The sequence below is a fragment of the Vigna unguiculata genome, chromosome 4, assembly GCF_004118075.2.
Source record: "Vigna unguiculata cultivar IT97K-499-35 chromosome 4, ASM411807v1, whole genome shotgun sequence".
Taxonomy (NCBI): Eukaryota; Viridiplantae; Streptophyta; class Magnoliopsida; order Fabales; family Fabaceae; genus Vigna; species Vigna unguiculata.
In genome coordinates this window covers 4,406,504-4,425,920 of record NC_040282.1, presented here as the reverse complement: position 1 = coordinate 4,425,920, position 19,417 = coordinate 4,406,504, and the positions used below count along the sequence as shown (strand labels likewise).

At 34.8% G+C, this 19,417-nt stretch overlaps 3 protein-coding genes across 8 annotated transcripts; 2 read left to right on the top strand and 1 right to left on the bottom strand.

Annotated features, from left to right (window-relative positions):
* Positions 1–1,848: 1,848 nt before the first annotated feature.
* Positions 1,849–10,954, top strand: LOC114180955 (general transcriptional corepressor TUP1-like). Of its 6 annotated transcripts, none has more exons than XM_028067249.1 (9): positions 1,849–1,889; positions 1,983–2,177; positions 2,282–2,465; positions 6,723–6,823; positions 7,729–7,837; positions 8,351–8,568; positions 9,032–9,074; positions 9,894–10,153; positions 10,337–10,954. In XM_028067249.1, exons 2-9 carry the CDS (start codon positions 1,996–1,998, stop codon positions 10,719–10,721), a joined length of 1,482 nt encoding a protein of 493 aa, XP_027923050.1. In that variant the 5' UTR covers positions 1,849–1,889; positions 1,983–1,995; the 3' UTR covers positions 10,722–10,954. The 6 variants fall into 6 exon arrangements, with proteins under 6 accessions (XP_027923050.1, XP_027923051.1, XP_027923049.1 ...); XM_028067250.1 differs by lacking the exon at positions 1,849–1,889 and having other exon boundaries at positions 1,896–2,177; positions 10,337–10,484; positions 10,634–10,942; XM_028067248.1 differs by lacking the exon at positions 1,849–1,889 and having other exon boundaries at positions 1,896–2,177.
* A 727-nt stretch (positions 10,955–11,681) lies between these two features.
* LOC114182024 lies at positions 11,682–14,023 on the top strand. The gene has a single exon (XM_028068765.1). It carries the CDS (start codon positions 11,780–11,782, stop codon positions 13,823–13,825), a length of 2,046 nt encoding a protein of 681 aa, XP_027924566.1. The 5' UTR covers positions 11,682–11,779; the 3' UTR covers positions 13,826–14,023.
* Positions 14,024–16,223: 2,200 nt separating this feature from the next.
* Positions 16,224–19,172, bottom strand: LOC114181571 (auxin efflux carrier component 8-like). Its single transcript, XM_028068057.1, has 6 exons — positions 18,450–19,172; positions 17,324–17,495; positions 17,126–17,211; positions 16,854–17,011; positions 16,603–16,679; positions 16,224–16,525 (listed from the first exon to the last, which is right to left on the bottom strand). Exons 1-6 carry the CDS (start codon positions 18,967–18,969, stop codon positions 16,453–16,455), a joined length of 1,086 nt encoding a protein of 361 aa, XP_027923858.1. The 5' UTR covers positions 18,970–19,172; the 3' UTR covers positions 16,224–16,452.
* Between the last annotated feature and the right edge of the window lie 245 nt (positions 19,173–19,417).

Here is a 19,417-nt window from a genome sequence, read left to right as displayed (position 1 = left end):
AATTAACTTTAATCTAATAAAATATAATTTCAATTAAATTTAACTTAATAAAATATAAATTAAATTTTATGTTTATTTTTTTGTGAGTAATAGATACCACATAAATGTAACATCTCATTTAATAGAGTAAATCTACTAAAGGATAATATCATATATTTAATATTTCAAGTAGATGGCCATACCCTATGAGTTCTTATTATAGTTATCAAAGACATAAACATAAAATTGGTTTACTGTCACAATCTAAAACTCTAGCCAAAAAATGGCAAAAGATGAACCTTACAAGAATTTTTTGAAAGATACAACTTAGCAATGAAAGCACAACTAAAGAACTAAACAATTGCATTGTCGCAAAGGGGGCTAACACCTAAGTTCTCATATGCTGACACAAAAGAGGGTAAGCAAATATAAGAACAAATGTTCTATTAATCATGAAGCAAATCATATTAGGAAGTTAAGTAATTCATACCATTATAAGCAACGAGCCATATCGTAAAAAACTCATTAGACTTAATTATCCAAATAACAAACATTGAGGTATAACTACTAGGAAGTTGTGGCACTTGTGATGGATAACCTCCACCCACAAGGTTAATCTTATAGAGGTTCTTAGAATTACGAATGGTTCTTCCAACCACGATCCATTACCACTTTCAACTCCTAATTTATTATCCTCTACATGAGTTTGAATTATTAGTATATAGTGTCAAGATAAACTTCCAAATTATAAGTCCCCGTATCAATGCACACCAAAGTAAACATATTTTAAAAGGATTTTCCCATGAAAATTCATTAATTATTCTCAATTCACACTTTCATACATCATTGTATTCCAAAAGTTCATATCATCCCCATACATTCACATAATCCTAAGTAATTTACATAATAACTTAACAAGACATATGGAGATTGCTTGGCTGTTTTAAAAAAATAAAACTGCAACTTATACAAAGCTTCAAAAATTATGTTCTAACATTCAAATGAAGCATAATTGAATTAAGAACTCAATTTAAAAAGAATCAATCAATCTAATTGAGTACCTATAGAAAAAGTTATACACTAAATAAATGATAAAGGTCAAAGCTGCCAACAACCTAATCTACGAGAACCTTACAAGAAAAAATGCTCTCATTGTAGAGTTTCAAACAAAGATCACACCCGTCAGAACAAAACATCATGTGTTTAGGACCTATTGTAAAAAAAAAACAGCTCAATCCAACGATTAATAAAGCGGAAATTCAAAATTTCTTGAGATGATTAAGAGTTGGAAAGCCCAACTCACCTAGCGAATTGGGCTAGCCCAATGATTTGACAAAGAAACTCAAATTATGCGATTTGACAACGTCAAATGAAACTAAAACTCATTTTAAACCTCATATAAGTCATAAATATTTTCAATTCTACCTTACCGCCTCAATTTTCATTAAATTTATCTTATATCATATACATCTAACAAAACTTTCAAATTTTTCTAACCTGTACATACCCAAACATAAAATTAGAGATTTTTCTTGCACACCCAGAAAGAATTACATCAATCTATTAATTTGAGTTACCAAACACAGCATCAACATACAACCATACATTCGTACAAAATCATCATGTAAAAATTAAAGTTTAGTTTTCCTCGCATATTAAAAAAACAAATTTACGTATTTATATTTATATTTATAAAAATAGAAAACTAAATCGTTTGAATGTTATTTATGTTTACAAAAATAGAAGAGTAAATTAATTTAAAGTTGAATGACAAATTAATTCCAATTTCACTGGTTAATGACAAAAAAAGTTTAGCCTTTAAAAAATAAATCCCAACATCTTAATTAGTCCGGTTAATTTTTTGAAATTTTTTCTCTATTTTCTTGGTCGAATCCTAGCAATTTGAAATGGTAACGGTGTGTGTGTGATGCCAATGTTATTGGTGTGAACATTTAGTACTTCAGTTTCAGTTTCACTTTCTCCTATCCTATCCCAACTTTCAGGTTCTAGGTTTTAATGGCGGAGCCACTGCGGTCGACGGTGACGCCACCGGAAACGACGATATCCGATCTGGACGAGGACTCCATGGTTCACTGCGCCACCTACCTGAGCCTCCGCGACGTTTGCAACTTGGCGATGGCATCCTCTGCTCTCAAACGCCTCGCCTATTCCGATTCCATTTGGCAACGCTTCTTCAGGTCACAATGCCTTCTTTTACATTTCCATTCTTTCAACTCTCTTCGATACTTCTTCCAGTTCGCATTCTGTTATTGAAGTACTGAAATGAAATGGAATGTCGCAGCGAGCAGTGGCATCAGCAGTTTCCATCGCATTCGAGCGGAAACGGAGCGAGGGAGGTGTATCTGGCCAGATACGCCGCGTTGCGACAATTCAAGTTTCTCGATCCCTTCCTTCTCGAGTTTCGTGAACAGGCTAAGCCTTGCAACCACTTGCTCCTCCGCAAAAATAGTCTTTTCTTCTCACAGGTTAGTTTGTGTATCAAAATTGATTTTGAATGTATTGATTAAAGGCTTAATTTAATTACTCATTTGATTCTTGTATTTGCTCAACTTTTAATTCGTTTTAGTTGTCTTCCAAAATTATGGGGACTAATAACAACATACAATTTTTTTTAATGCAATGAAATATATTATATCACCCTAAAAGTATCCTAAATTTAGTAAAATTTCTCTAAAAGTTAATGGCTATCTCACCTATGAAGACAAGTAAAATTCTAGGGATGGGTCAAATAGGTAATTCTTCATCAATCATTATTGAGAACCTGTCCAATAATTGACTAAGGGTCTTAATTGACTAAGAAGCCTCTAACATGTGCAATAACATGGGCAAGTGAAAGAGAAGAATGTTGATACAAAAGTGCAGAAGAACTTCCTAAAGAGTAATAGAAGATTTCTGAGAGATTTGTCTTTGGACAATGTCTTAGAGATGTTTCAAAAAGAGTATCACAATAAGACAATAATTCGGCTCTGGCAAGTTGGATGACATGGGGAGTGTTTTGAAAAAAACAAAAAGAAAAAATAAAGATAGACGGGTTGCTAAGGGCTATAGACAAGGAGAAGAAATAAACTATGATGAGACTTGTGTACGAGTAGCAAGGGTTAAGCTATAACATCTATAATGAATTTTAAGCTTTTCCAAACAAACAAAATAGATATGAAGAGTGCTTTCTTCAATTTTTTTTATTAAGGAAGCAAACACCAAAATCTTGTTATGAAAGACTTAGTCACTTACTTATCCAAAATAGTTTTAAAAGAGATAACGTTGACCCAACTATTTGTTAATAAATCTAATAGTGATATGTTTTTTGTCAAAATATATGTTGATGATATCATCTTTGGATCTACTAATCCTCCTAATCCTCTCTTGTGCAAGCAAGAAATTTCATAAGGTAATGCAACAGGAGTTTGGAATGTCAATTATGGGTGAACTAACTTTCTTTCATGGTCTACAAATCAAACAAGTTAAACATGACTTTTTTATACACAATCCAAATACTACGACTACAAAGAATCAACAAAACCTATGGCTACTAATTGTTACCTAGATGTTGATGAAAAAGGTAAATTTGTAGATCAAACAATATACCGAAGTATGATTGGATCACTCTTACAAACAATATTCAGAAGTATGATTGGATCACTCTTGTATTTAATTGCAAGAACCCATGATATTATGCATAATGTTTGTGTATGTGCTAGATTTCAACATGCTCATCAAAAATCTCATTTGTATGTGGTTAAAAGGATTCTTAAATATCTAAAAGGGACTAAAAATCTTGGATTATGATATCCCAAAGGATCTACAATTAACCTAGTAGGCTTTAGTGATTCTGATTTTGGTGTTTGCAAACTAGATAGAAAAATGATTAATGACACATGTTATTTATTGGGATGTTCTTTAGTATTCTGGAATTCTAGAAAACAAGTTTGTGTCCACAATTGAAGCAAAATATATAGCAACAGGAAGTTGTTGTGCACAATCCTTATGTATAAAACATCAATTAGAGGATTTTGATATATGTTTGGACCAAATTCCATTGAAATGTGATAACACTAGTACCATTTATCTAACCAAAAATCCTATCATGCATTCAAAGACTAAACAAATAGGTTATGTAGCCAAAGGTGATTGTAAAATTGAATACATAGATACTTAAATTAATTATTACACTTTCACTTCATCATTATCTAAAGAATGATTCTATACTCATGTTAGGAAGGGCAAACAATATCCAAAAGTGACTTGGGGATTCTCGATATTGTTTGCACTTCCTAACATGTGTATATAATCTTTCTTTAGATAATGGTTTTGGTGAAGATGTCTGCTAATTGATTTAAAGTATTTATGTATTCAATTTTACAATCACATTTGGCTACATCATCCCTAATAAAGTGAAGCATAATCTATGCATGTTTAGTCTCTAAATGCATGATGGGATTTTTGGTTAGATTAACGTTCCTAGTGCTATCATATTTCAATGGAATTTGGTTCAGAAATATATTAAAATCCTCTAATTGATGTTTTATCCATATGAATTGTGGACAACAACTTCCTCTCATTATATATTATGCTTCAGTTGTGGATAAGACTACAAAAGCTTGTTTTTTTAGAATTCTTGGATACTAAAGAACATCCCAATGAATGACATGTGCCATTAGATTTTCTATCTAGTTTACAACCACCAAAATGATAATCATTATAGCCTACAGATCCTTTAAGATACCATAATTCAAGTTTTTTGGTTCCTTTTGTATATTTAAGAATCCTTTTAACAACATACAGATGAGATTCTTTAGGAGCATATTGAAATCTACACATACATTATGCATAATACCAGGACGACTTATAGTTAAATACATATCATGCATAATACCAAAACGACTTATAGTTAAATACATGAGTGATCCAATCATACCCCTGTATTTTGTTTGATCTATAAATTTACCTTTTTCATCAACATCCAGGTAACAATTAGTAGCCATAGGTGTTGTTGATTCTTTGCAACTGTCCATGCAAAATCCTTTTAACAGTTCTGTGCAGTATTTGGATTGATATATAAAAATGCCATGTTTGATTTGTAGACCAAGAAAGAAAGTTAGTTCACCCATTATTGACATTTCAAACTTATGTTAGAAAATTCCTTGCACAAGAGAGGATTAGTAGATCCAAATATGATATCATCATACATTTGGACAAGAGGGTATTGAATTGATTGTTAAAATTGAATTTTAACATTTTTGAAAGTTTTTAATTGGAAGGATTTTAAGTGTAGTGTTTAGTAGTCTTTAACCGTAGCAACAAAATTAAAACTGAAGAAAATATCAAAGAATCACATTTTTTTTATACTAGTTTGATTCTTCCAAAATCGAAATCGAATTTAATCCAAGTAACCTTAGATGAATTTTTTACTAATTCATGATAAAAGTCTGATTACAAGATTCTCCCATGCAACTAGATCAAGGACAAAACAATTTCCTCTTGAAACACACTTCAAGAGAGAAGAAAAGAAAATTACAAGGTAATAAGTACAATGAATTACCTACAATATCACACCAAACACTGGTACAAGAATTCAAAAATACAAGAAAAGTACAGGAAAAATATCACCTGTACTGTGATTGATTTACAATGAGAAACCTATAATATTGAACATTCTACCTCGATGAATTTTGAGAAAATAAAAATTGATTTTTACAGCATTACACTCATATATCTCACTTTCGCACTTTCTAATCTCTAGAAAAGAAAATCTGTATCTTCAATTTGAGGAACGGAGTGCTTTTAAAGAAATTTTGTTGTAACATACTATTATAATGGATTAATATTTAAGGATCACCGATTAAATTGTTCATTTCAAAACCAAAAACTAGTTCAGTTAGATATTAATCGATTAATACTTAAACTAATTGATTATTTGCATAATGACAAGTTCTAAGAAATGCTTGTAATAATCGAATATCCCTTCATCTAATCAATTAAATGCAAATTTGATTATCTCTAGTTTTACTTAGATTTAATTGATTATAATTAATAAATTATTTGCACATATAAGAAAATTTTCTTAGCTCAAATATAATTGTTTATATTTTATCCTAATTGATTATTTTTATTATCAGATTAAAAACACAAGTCCTGACTTAACATAGTTGATTATGTAGTAAAGCTAATCTATTATTTTGATTATGAAAACATTTTTGTCTTCTCAGAAACACTTTAGGAGATAGTTCAAACTTTACAAATATTAAACTACCCTAATAACTATTTGTAGAAACTCTTATGAATACTTGGGGTGAGGACATCATCAAAAACTTCAGATCTCATGTATCACCAACATTAAACACAAAGATTGTGTAGGTATACTGACCAAATGAGTAGCTAAATTTGTCAGGAGATTGATTTTGCTTTAAATTGGTTTTGAAGTAAAGTGATTTATGTTTGAATGTTTTTATATTTTAAACATAAGTTAGTAAAATAAAGTTTAGTGGTTTTGTCTATCCAAAGCACAAGCTACCTAGTGTACTCAATTAATTTCTTTATACCGAATTGATTCCTTAATGTGGAATACTTGTGAAAACTTACCTCAAATTATGCTTAGATATTTCTGAGTGAATGAAACTTGTGTAGTTTTAGTTCAAGAATTGAGCATTTTCTGATGTTTGCTTCTTAACAATTTTGCTCTCTGATGATTTCTCGGGTGTGGTGTGGTGTGGTGCGGTGCACAGGGTTCACTTGTGAAAATGATGGATTTGGATGGCTATCTGAAAGGAACAACAGATTTTTTCCACACCCTAAGTGATCATAAAGCAAGAATCACTTGTATGAGGTAACTTAGGTAACCTTTGTTGCTGTTACTTTGTAGTTTTTGTATTAGGCTCGTTAGATGTTTAAATTAATTTCTATCATTGCAGAAGGTCCATTTCCTTGTAAATTAATTACCTTCTCGCTTTCCTTCTTCTTAATTTGGTGTCATAAATACTGTCATATACATGCTGGTGGTTCAATTATTTTCCTTTTCTTTCTACTTTTGGTGAATTAGCGTATTTTTTGGAGCCTAGAATAAGAGAGACTAGGATTTTTAAGAACCAATTTGGTTTTATGCCTGGAAAGTCTACAACAAAAGTTTTTCTTATCTAATGAAGATGATGGGTTGTTACTGTACGAAAAAGGAAACTTATATTTAGTTTTAGGAAAGATATATGATTAAGTGTGAAGGGAAATATTGTCGAGAATTGATAGGGAGTTGGGTTTTAAGGGTGGCCAAAGTTCCACAAGGTGAGGTCGACTCCATGAATCACTTGATGCTCTTCAGCTTAGAGAAGATGACAGAGATTGTAGAAAACATGACAAAATCAGTTAAGGTGATTTGGACATGTGCATATAAGGGAACTGAAATCACCTGTGAAGAGAGTAGATTGTAGGTTGGGCATTGGAGGAAATTGGTAAGAGGTATCTTACAGTGAATAGTATCTCCTAGATTATGGTCTTCTACAGAACCTGGTATTCATTTAGCTGATCTCACCTAGTGAGATATGACTGTAGTTGTTAGTAAATTAGCTGTACTTGCTTCATAAAATAATTTGAATGGTTTGTTGTTTAGTAACAATATTCCAAGAATTATCATCTGTTATTTTGATTTTCGAAGTTAGATATTTTTCCCTTCTAGAAACTAAATTTCCTTGGAATTTGGGGAGAATTGGCTTAAGCTGATCTAAAATAATCAAACTGCAGGTTGTTTCCCCTTAATGAAGTGACTTCATTATTTCGAGGCAAAACACTAGAGGAGCAAAGTGTTTTAGTTACCTCCAGCTGCGATCACTCCATTCGCCTGTGGTGGAAGGTATCACATAGTTTAAGCCACATTTTAGAGACCCCCAAATGTATGTCAAGTCAACGTTCTTATTCCTATTATTCCACATGCTTGGGGTGTTCCCATTAGGAAAGGAGAATGGAGAGTGAAAAATGAAAGGATGGAAATATTATAATTTTCTCTTATAATGCTTAATAAAGAAGTTGAATGGTGATATCTGTGGTAAGTATATATATCCATCTTTATTTGTATCTGTGGGATCAAAAGTAAAGTAAATATAAACAAAGACTTGAAGTTGTTTTATGTTACAATTCAATTTTCTGTCCCTTGTGTTGTATTTCTAGTATGTTCTGGATTCTACCAATGAACAAAGTAACACAATTTGAACACTTATGCTTGCTCCCAGAAACACTTTCTTTTTGTCAAATTTCTCTTGGATTCACTTTAGCAAGATGAACCTTGACACTACCAAGGCAAGTTATTCTTATTCTTTTTGTCTTGTCTATTTTTACACTGATAGTGTTTTTCATCTTTTCCTTGTAGGGTTCAAGCCTGAGGTGCTTTAGAGGCCACAACGGTCCTGTTTTGTCATTGTCAAATGAATTATTGGGTGAGGATAGCAGCAAAGTTTTAGCAAGTGGAGGAGAAGATGGTACTGTTCGACTATGGTCTCTTAGCTCGAGTGGTGGACGAGGACAACGCGCTTTGAAGGCTACACTTTATGGGCATGAAAAACCTGTAAATATATTGTCCATTGCTGGGTACGAGTTGATATATTTTGGTATTCACTGTTACTATGCTTTTCTTTCCTTGGTTTTGTGTTAGGGTAGTGAACTATGGGGTCCAATGTTGGTAAAGTTAATCAAAGTATGCCAGTAACATGTCATGTCTATTTTTATGCATTTTATTTTTATTTGCATAGAACTTAATTTTTTATATAATTGATATGTATCGTGTTCAGGGAGTTGTAGTTCTTATATCCAGGGGAGGATTGTTGTACAGAAATTCATTTGGATTTACTTTTTGTTTATTTATGTCTTACCTTAAAATATACTTTAATTTAGAGATGCATGGTTGGTTTAAGTTGAATACTGAGGTTTCTTATAATTTTCACCTGTATGTTTTGCCTGATTAACTTGTAGTGATGCAATTCAACTGTGTAACGGTCTTCATATTAGTCACCTTCAGCTATAATGATAGATCCTTCATGCCCTCGTTTTTCAGGCACAAAACTTCACTTTTGGTGACCATCTCAAGAGATTCTAAGGTAATCCTTATATTCCTGTCTTTTATGTTGTCATGTTAATTTACTTGTGTAAAAATTCTCCTCTATTTTGTCTTTGCAGTTTTTTTTCCTTTCATAAACCAGTATTACATGCTAGACAGAAAAAATGTTCAACTAGTTCAAACAGGATGTACTTATCACACCTTAGGAAGAAAACAACAAGATCTTGGTTAGCTTGATTACTTCTAATATTAAAAAAAATATTTAAGTTATGTATTTCAGGTAAGCTTTTTTAAATTTAGTTTTTACAGGAGATACCATTGTATCCATACATGTTGACTGTTATCGTATTCATTTTTGATAAATTTATGACACAATATGTATGTTATGTTTATCCTTTAGGAAACCAAGGTAATTAACAAAGAGATTGCTGCTAGTATATCAAATTCATTGCCTTGGAAAGTTAAACCTCACATTCCAAACCCTTTTTTTCTGCTCAAACCGTGCGAAGAAACCTCTATGTTGCTTTATGCTTTTTTTAAGTTAATCAGGATTTGCTAAAATATGGTCTGTTGACAATTTGAGTTTAAATCCGGTGTGCAATTGGTGATTTTTTGTGTAGTTTACAGTAGCAGTTAGAGAAAAAGTGGCACATTGTTATAGTAACTAAGGTTAGGTTTTAAACCTATAATCCATGTTTTCAGATTTCTTTTTTGAAGTTGACAGTTTTTAAAATAGATGACCCTGTATGGTTCAGTGGTAGTGGTATATATTGTTTAATGAATCAAAATAAAATCTTAATATTTTTTTTTTGAAATTTGGCTATACTTTTACAATATTGGAGCTTTTAAATCTTAATAGGTGAGGGTATGGGATACTAGTACTGCTACATCATCTGCTGTTCGTGCCTCCTGTTGTGTGGGCATGACTTCTGTTCCTGGTACGCCTGTAAACATGAAATGCCATGAATCACTATTATATGTGGCGGCTGGTTCCTCTGTCACTGCAGTTGATTTAAGGACAATGCAGAAGGTAGTCACCGCAGCTATACATCTACCAAAGTTGTGTTCATTTGATGCGGTTCCTTCAAAATATTTAATATGCACAGGTGGTGATGGCAGGTATGATCAGTTACTATTTCGAGAGAAGAAACTTTGCTGTTGTTGCCAATCATCAAAATTAGTGAATCACTCTTGTCTCTTTAGTTGTTTTTACTCTCTGAAGATCATGGTGAAACATCAAGTTATGTTTTAGTTGGTAGTATGTTCCAATGGACGGCACTGACCACAACTTCAATGCTGCAGGGCAATGCTCTGGGATATCAGGAGAAATCAACAATCATTGAAACCAGAGCCTATAGCTGAGTTGGATGGACATTGTGGACCAGTAACTTCACTATACATGGATTCATACAAAATAGTTACTGGGGGGCCTAAAAATGCTGACGTAAATGTATGGGATGTGGACACGGGTGTACAAACAAATTCCTTGCTTTTCTCTTCATCTGATGGTGCTGTATCTGGCTGTGATGCCATGGCCGTAGATGGGTGTAGAATTACTACTGCTAGCTCTTCTGAAGATTGTGCTGTTGTGTGTTTCAGGGACTTCAACAATGCTACCAATCCTGTTGCAAAACAAGAAAACGAACTGACATCAAAATTTTGGGACTCTATATCTGATGATGACTGAATCTTGGTGGCTCCCAAAATTGTATAGATGAATTTCATTTTCTTTTTCAATTTGGTTAGAAAGTTAGTTTTACACAGGATCTTTATCTTTATACCGAATTATTATTATACACAGTTGAACATGGAAATGTCACATGTGAAGTTGAGATTTTACTTTCAAATGATCTAATATGATACAGTTTTATATCTTTCTATAGTACGAAATAAGATTGGACTCGGAATGATATCATCGCATTTGGTAGTTTGGTATGTGACCAAAATCTTATATGGATATTGCTATATCTAATTCCAGTTTTAGACTCGACATGAACATTTTCTAACGATGCCAGTTCTGTTTGTTACAATTTTTTTTTTCAATCAAATCATCAAATGCGTTTACAAGTCAAACAAATCCTCTTTAAAAATATAAAATTATGAGTAAAGTATGGTTATCCATTTCAAATGTGAGAAAGCTACTGATAATGGCATAAGATAAATATTGTTTGGAATTATTTGTGTTTTTCATTATTAGATTAGAGTTGTGAGTACACTCCATGTCTTTGGTAATGGTTCAAGATAAGTGAAATATAGAAATTCAAGCCCTTTTGGTGGAAAGTCAACTTGGCCAAACCGGTAAATTACACCATAAGAGGGTTCAGTGTTGTTTGCTGAATTACGACAAGCGAATTACTTTCTTTATTCTACAAGGAATTATTAATTTCGCAAAGTAGACTAACATGATAAAAATGACTGAAGTGATTCTCAGAAAATGATTAATTAGTTTATAAAATCTAAAACATTCATACTCCAAAAATAAAGCTTAGTCTTCAAATTGTTTGAATAAAAAAATGTGATTAAATGAGAACTCTTCTTCCCATCACATTAAAAAGTAATTTTAAAATATTTTAATCAATTAAAAACACACCAGTCTATTTTTTTTTTTAAAAAACTAATAAGAAATTCAATTAATACCAAATTCTGTCTCTCCATCAGAGTACTATCTTCATCATTCTTCCGAGTCCCTCCCCAAATGGAGCAGTGAGAGTCCACACTTCTCACTCAGCTGTCCTCCACCGTACCATGTGGCCCTCCTCCGCCGTCGGCCTCTGGGGGCTGTTCGTGATCGTGGTTCTGGCGACTGCGTCCTCCGCCGCACCAATCATCGGTCTAGACTCTTTCCTGAGCCAGCAATCCCGCAGCGACCCTCAGGCTTCTAACGACTCCTTCCTCTCCCTGCCCTCCTCCATAAAAGGCCCTCTCTCCCTCCTCTCCGACATCTCCTCCTCCTCCCTCCTCTCCCTCTCCCTCCCCATCTCCCTCTCCCTCCACCTCCTCGGCGACTTCCCCCCCGACGCCCACTCCCTCCTCTCCGACTTCCTCTCCGCCGCCGCCCCCACCGCCTTCCAAGTCATCACCCCCTTCGACTCCCACCCCCTCTCCCACTCCCTCTCCCTCTCCCACACCCTCCACCTCCAAATAACCCCCTCCCGATCCCTCTCCTCCCTCTCCTCTCTCCTCACCCAAACCCTAACCTCAAGCATTCGCTCCACCACTTCCTCTCTCCGTTCCCCTCTCCTCACCATCCCCCACTCCACCATCGATCAAATCATCCAAGACCACTTCCGCAAACAAAACCCCAACCCTAACCCTAACCAAGTCCACCTCTACCTCCTCAACCTCCCTCCCCTCTCCGATCCCAAACCCTACGCCTACACCTACTCCCCCGGAGAATCCTCCCCCGCCTTCACCAAATGCTCCGGCACCTTCTTCACATCCGGAGATCGCTACTTCTGGATCGACCTCCGCGCCGGTCCGGTCGACTACGGCCCCGCAATCTCCGGTGACGGCGTCATCCCCCGCGGCGAGTTTCACCCCCTCGCTGCCGTCCACGGCCGTCCCAAATCCAGCAAGGCCTTCGCCGCCGACCTTGCCTCCCTCATCTGGAGCGCCTACAATGTCTTCCTCGCTCCCTCCCTCCGGATACCTGTTCCGTTCGAGAATTCCCTCACCGTCCAGTTCATCCACATCCACAGCGATTTCGAGAGCACGGGTGGCTCCGGCCTCGATTGGAAATTGATCGAGAATAGCTTTAGGTTTGACACTGATAACAGCAATAATGGATTGCTGTTAGGAGATCAGAGGTTGAGTTTTAAGAATTACGGAATTAGGTTTTCGGAGTGTTCGATTTGCTCGTTTGCTATTGCGAGGTCGATTAATTCGTACACCTCTAGGTTTTTGTTTGATAATTATACTTTGATTGTGAGTGAGTATTTGGATTCGAAACGGTTGCACCAGATTTTGTCTGATTCTGGTGACGAGTTGAGGAAGCTGGCGGGCGTGCCGGAGGAGGATTTTGGTAGGGTTGTGCCTGTGTATGTTTTTGACTTGGATTACACTTCGTTGTTGCTGCTCGACCGGTATCACCAGTCGGTGGCGTTTAAGGACATGGTGATTGCGGTTAGGACGAAGAACACGCAGACTGTGAGTGATTACAGTTGCAATGGAAGGCATGTGTTCACGCAGACCAGGGAGCTTGAGCGCCCGATTGTTGGGTCGATTCTGCAGAGCATGTGGGGGGTGTCGCCGACGCATTTGAATTGGAGCCCCCAGCATAACGAGACTCTGGTGGATTATACATGGAGTATGGGGCAGACGCCTTTCGGGCCGTTTTCTGAGATGTTGAGTTTGTCCTTTGTTCAGAAGGATGCTGCCAGGAGGAATGTTCTGTTGACCTCGCTGAATTACAGCATAACCAGTGCGATTGATGTTCTTCAGAGCATCGAGACTCATGGTGGGGCAAAGAATCTGCTGAAGCAGAAGCAGCATGTGGAGTTTGTCCAGAGGTGGAACTTCTTCAAGTACAAGCTGAACAAGGCTGTTTCTGCGATGTCGCATTTGGATTTTGAGAAGGCTCTGTTTTTCTTGAGGTCTTCTGATCATGATCTCTATGCCATTCATTCCATCGTCTATCATGCCTCGCAGGAAATAGAGGCCTCCCTTGTCTGCTTCGACGATCCTCCCTTTCCCTGGGGTTCCGTGTCAGTTTCTGCCTCCGCTTTCCTTGCTCTCTCTTATGTTTATGCAAGACGGGACAAACTTTTCAGGAACAAAAGGAAGCAATTTTGATGCTCTGACTAGAGGAGGACAGAACGGAAGTTTGTATGATTTTAAGAAAACACAAAAAACAGAACATGTATTCATTGTACAAGAGAGGTATGCTGATGGTTTAAGTATTTAGATTCTTAAACTATTTACTCCAGTTAAACCATACATACGTTTTCCTACGTTTTACGTGCTGTGATCGGTATTGTTTTCTTGAGTTTATCTTCCCTCTCCCTCTTCAGTACTATGGCACTAGTTGATCATTGCTATATAACATATCATTGATATGGGTAATAACAGAACATAAGTAGATTAGACATCCTAGAATTACTTTAAAGAGAATGTAAGAAAAATAGTAACCAGAACAAAAAATGGAGGGGATATCTATCTAAAACAGAGTGAGACCCAGCTTTTTGTGGTTAGTACCAAGGTACATAAAAGAAAAACCCTTTACTTCTTGAAGTAAAACTGCATCAATTTCATAATCTTTTGTTTTTTCGTTCCTTGTTTCATGCTAGACTAGTGTTCGCAACCATCTGGCGCAGTACCTCAAATATTGTCCATGCTGCAGTTGATCACCCCCTTGCTTGCAACATGTCTTTTTGCTTTGAAGTTGTCGAGTGTTGATTGATTTTGCATATACTGGAGAAATTTATATTGTTACTGATGCTTTAGTGATAAGAATTTTGGCTAGCTGTTGCTTAGAAAGTACCGTGTATATCATTGTTCTAATGAATGATTATCTGAATTTCAGACATCCAAAATTCGTGCTTGATGTTTAGTTCTTAACTTTGGATTAATAGATTGAATTTTGTTTATGTCAGTAGAGAATTGAGGAGTGATATTTCATGTGATCAGTGTTTTGATGTTTAGTACTCGTGAGTTATTATGACTTGTAAAAGTTAGAAATGTACACTTATGATTTAGTGTAGTGTCATTCATATATGAATTGTTTATCACATTTCTAACTTCTCATAATAACTGAATGACAAACTGGTGGAAAAATATGTTTTTATAGAAGTTATAAAATCAGGAGGACATTGTACAAAAGGAAGTTACTACTAAGAGAACCAAGTTGTTCACTTTTTACATAGAAGGTGTTGTTTATATTGTATTTACCATATTAAAGTTATTAAAGGTCATAAATACGAAAAATAACTAATCGCTCATTGCAATGGGAACAGTCATTTTATTTATCCATCTCAAATATATGAATGGCTCATTGCATATGTTCAAATAAGGGAAAATTGTATGAAAGTGTAGGATGCCTTGTTCATTTACTTTTTATATTTTATTTTATTTTTGTATTTTAGATTTTGTTTGTCTCCTAAATATATTTGTATGTGCCTATTTTATGAGCATATTTTTGAAAACAAATTTGTTATCTAAACCCTCAACAGAACACTTGAAGAAAATGAGAAGACGCTGTCCAAACTGTTTCCATGTTTTTAATGAAACTTAAATGGAAGATTGATTGTTGTCTCTTAATTTTCTTTTTTACTTTTTTCAGAAATTGAATACAATTGGAAAATTTACAATAAATTTATTATAAACTTATTTTTTTAAGCATAATATAAATTTACAACAAGAGAAATCATACACGTGGAGATTATCACCAACAATGTCTACAAGACAAGTTGATTCGCAAGTGGAGAGGATTCATTTTGAATTTAAACAAGGTAGAAAGGTAGATGCCATTAAGTGTATTTTGTTGGTTATCTTTTGTTAAAAGTAATCACTTCTATACTTGAGTTTACTTGCACATCTTGATCGCACCTCCAAACTATAGGACATTTTCATTCCAATTTTCTAAATTAGTCAACTTTGGATTTTATTCGATTAAGATTTTGTAAAAATTCGCCTCTAACTTTTTCTGACCCCTTTTCACACGTGTTGTATATTGAGTAATTGCAGAATTTGATTCCTAAAACATACCACCTGTATTGTTTAAAGGTTATTTATTTTATGTTCTTCGGACACGTTGCCAAATGACTAGCCGAAAATCACATTACAAATATTGACCGAGATTAACACCTAGTCAATAACCCTCGCAAGAACACTAACATTGATAAATAGTGAATCATACTTGGATTAAAAAAATATATTATCCGCATAAAACCTAAGGCACATATTAGGAAATTCAACTAATTTCTGACTTCTATGTATATCGTCAAGTTAATGTAGCATACATCGTAATTTAACTTCATAATTCTTGTATTCTTGAGGGTCATAGTGCTTTTTACAGTCATCTCAATCACACTTTAGTGTCACTTAACTTCAACCGAACTTAGACTTCAATCCATCAAAGAATAATCCTAAGTCTACTTCCAACATTCTGGACAAGTCACTTCATCATTTTTAAATAGTTCAAAACCTTGATTACAGTATATCTAGTTTCTTAGTATTTGAATATGTAAAATGATGAAAGCACAATCATGCTTTATTTCTTTGTTGAACCAACTGATGCAAAATGTTTTTTTTCTTTCTCTACTCATGCAATTTGTGATAAATATATCTTGTTTTTTCTCTCTAACTATATATGAATCAATACTGACAATATACAACTATGTTTAAACTGCTGGTTTTACACCAATGCAAACTCTTCTGTCATTGTTTCTGGTATATAATATATATATACTTGACATAGTGTATCAGAAACAGAGTGACAAGAGAACATAGTATGTCAATGCCACAGGCAAGGCCATGAGCATTCCTAGCAAGACCCTGTGACCAAAACAGCAACAGTGTTGTCATATATATGCAAAGGTTGTCAAAGAAATATGCTAAGAAGTTTTACTGACCCTGTGCTTAAAATTCCTGGATGAACATTATACTCTCTAGCAAAAACAAAAGGAACAATTCCTTGGGGTAGAGCTGCCTACACATACAAAACCATTTCATATTAGTGATTATTTTTCTTAACTTTACATTTCTTTTATGAAAATAAGAGAAGAATATTCAACTTAATTGATAGTATTAATTGTCAAAGGAGTTTAAGTACCATTATAAACTTTTCTCTGATAAAGAGTTCAGAAAAGAAAGTAATGATCACCTGAATGATTGCCACTTTGAGCATTCTATCTCTTAATCCAATCACAATGGAGGCTACAGCCATTATAGCAGGCCCAACAAGAAATTTCAGGCCCATTGCCACCATTGTCATCCTTGGCCCACATGCTATGATTCTGTTGTTTGATGCCATAAATAGACCTGTTGAAATTTCATTCAAGGAATGGGGAACAAGGCTTCTGAAGTCATTATCCAACTCTTGATTTGTTATTTCGTCAGTTCATAACAGGAATCCATTGATCTAATTTCTCTTACCTAAGCTGAAAGTTGCCATGCCTAGACCTCCACTGGCCAATATTTCTATTGACTGGTTAACAACATCTGGCATATCCACTCCCCACCTGCAATAGATTTGTGTAATCATCATTAGTGTAAGAACATTTACATTGTTAATTCTATAGTCTTGATGATTTCTATTCTAGCAATATGAATTTGACTTCTTCGTGTGCTTGCCTGAAGTGTATGCTTGCCCAAATAAGACCTATGAAAGTTGCATAGGTATTAGGATTAATGATTAATTTATTCCCCACTTTCATGAGAATGATCAACATCCTCGTTTTGCTCTGTGTTCTATGTTCTTCTTCTTCTTCTTTTGACTGTATCTCCTGAGAAGTCTCAGATTCTCCTTCATGCACAAACCAAGAATGGAACACCATACATAAATAAAAACCATTTTCATAGCAGCAATAGCAATGTGCTACAACAAACATAATGCTTTTTACAGCAAAGCTTGTATCTAAATTTTGTTTCATATAATCACTCTATGGTGCATTATTTGTCTTTTAAGATAATAAACACCTTTAACCACAAATTGCAATGTTGAAATGATTTTCTGTGACAAAAACAATCTTGTTCAAAGAGTTAAAATGCAGTTATAAATTATTAGCGTATTAAGGTGAATGACAAATATGAAGACAATACTATTAACATGAAGCTCAGACACTTAATGACAGAACTCAGTCTAAAATGCATCTGACAGTATGATAGTTTGTCAACTTTTAATTACATTTTAGACGAATAGGTATTCAAATGGAATCTGATTGAGGAGAGAAAGAAAGAAAAGAATAGAAAAAAAAACAGAAATTTAAAATAGGTTCAGGCCCCACTTTGATTTTCATAGATTACTTCAGTTGACTGAAAAAGAATAATTTATAAATACATGTATATAATATCAGACATCAAGTGATTAAACAATGAAGAATTTATAAATACATGCAGGAAAATTGGAAGGAGAAAAAAAAAAAAGTTTAACAACAACTATATGCATTTGTTCAAGAACATGTTCATTTTTCTCATTCCTTTTTATATTCCACTCTGATGAGTATTCTGAGGGAAGATCATCATAGAGTTATAATACCAATGAGATAGAAGTCCAACCAACATATAAGTGATTAACACCACCACCAACCAAAAACCTTTAGGTAATGAATTTACGAGTCTTTATTCTTATATAGTTTCAACTTTTTCATTTTATTCGATGTGGGACTTAGACTCACACTTGAATTTCGAGCACACTCTTACCATACTACACAATCCTCTTTCCCTGTAAGATGCAAATCAAGAAAATCTAAATGTTCACCTGAGTCTTGTGATGGTGGTGCAACAACAGGCATGGTCCTTGCAGGAATTGCAGCATCCAACTCATGAAGAAACAACAACAGATTGTACCAGACCATGCTCTGGAGGAAAATAACCTGTGGAAGGAGAAGAGAAGCTTCATCCCTGTACATGGCCTTCATGAGAGGAATTCCAAGGATCAAAGTGTTGGGAAGTGTTGAGAGTGAGAGACCAGTTATGATCCACTTCAGACCCCCCCTGCCCTTGATCTTAATGATTGCTGTGAAGATCAGAAATGCAAGCAATTTCTGAACACAGTCTGCATAAACCAGTTTGAGGCTCATTTTGTAAATGTTGTTGGATGAAATGACTTGGAATGAGAGAATAGGGACTGAGAAATTGGCCACAAATTTGTTTATGCCTGAACATTGTTCTGGGGTGAAGAGCTTCCACCACTTGACTGAGATGTAGGCTAGAACCATGGTCACATATAATGGGACAGTGGCAGTGACTACATGGTAGACATCTGCTAAGGAAATCATGATGTCTAACTAACAACTGTTGAAAGATTTAGGACATGATCTACAGCTTATAATATGCTATCCTACATGCTTTTTAGGCTACTTTGCTGATTTTTCAATTACTAGGATAGAATAATCTCACTAGGAGTAGCATAGAATAATCTATTTTACAAGATGCTTCTTCACAGTGACCTATCACCCTTTTCTCTATTCTCTCTCTATTCTTCTCCCCATGCCCTCATGCTTTTCTCTACCAAAACAATCAAATATATAATAACCCTTTTCTCATACACTCATTTCATTTATGTCAATTCATTTTTGCAGCACTAAAATACAATCTTGATGGAACCATTTGAGTCCTTCAGCTAAAAAAATTCCACTTTCATCTTTCACAGTGTCTCTCTGTTAGACCAAATTGGTTTTTTCTGTAGTTTTTGTCACTAATTGTGACAGTATTGTCACAAAATTC

What these genes read in the sequence shown, in the direction of transcription:
- LOC114180955 (XM_028067249.1), top strand. Translation starts at nt 1,996, where the DNA reads ATGGCGGAGCCACTGCGGTCGACGGTGACGCCACCGGAAACGACGATA. An exon ending in CCATCTCAAGAGATTCTAAG is followed by an intron (nt 9,075 to 9,893) that starts GTAATCCTTATA and finishes AAATCTTAATAG; the next exon opens with GTGAGGGTATGGGATACTAG. An exon ending in TGCACAGGTGGTGATGGCAG is followed by an intron (nt 10,154 to 10,336) that starts GTATGATCAGTT and finishes TCAATGCTGCAG; the next exon opens with GGCAATGCTCTGGGATATCA.
- LOC114182024 (XM_028068765.1), top strand. Translation starts at nt 11,780, where the DNA reads ATGTGGCCCTCCTCCGCCGTCGGCCTCTGGGGGCTGTTCGTGATCGTG.
- LOC114181571 (XM_028068057.1), bottom strand. Translation starts at nt 18,969, where the DNA reads ATGATTTCCTTAGCAGATGTCTACCATGTAGTCACTGCCACTGTCCCA. An exon ending in ACCACCATCACAAGACTCAG is followed by an intron (nt 17,496 to 18,449) that starts GTGAACATTTAG and finishes TTGTGCATGAAG; the next exon opens with GAGAATCTGAGACTTCTCAG. An exon ending in CATGGCAACTTTCAGCTTAG is followed by an intron (nt 17,012 to 17,125) that starts GTAAGAGAAATT and finishes AAATTTCAACAG; the next exon opens with GTCTATTTATGGCATCAAAC.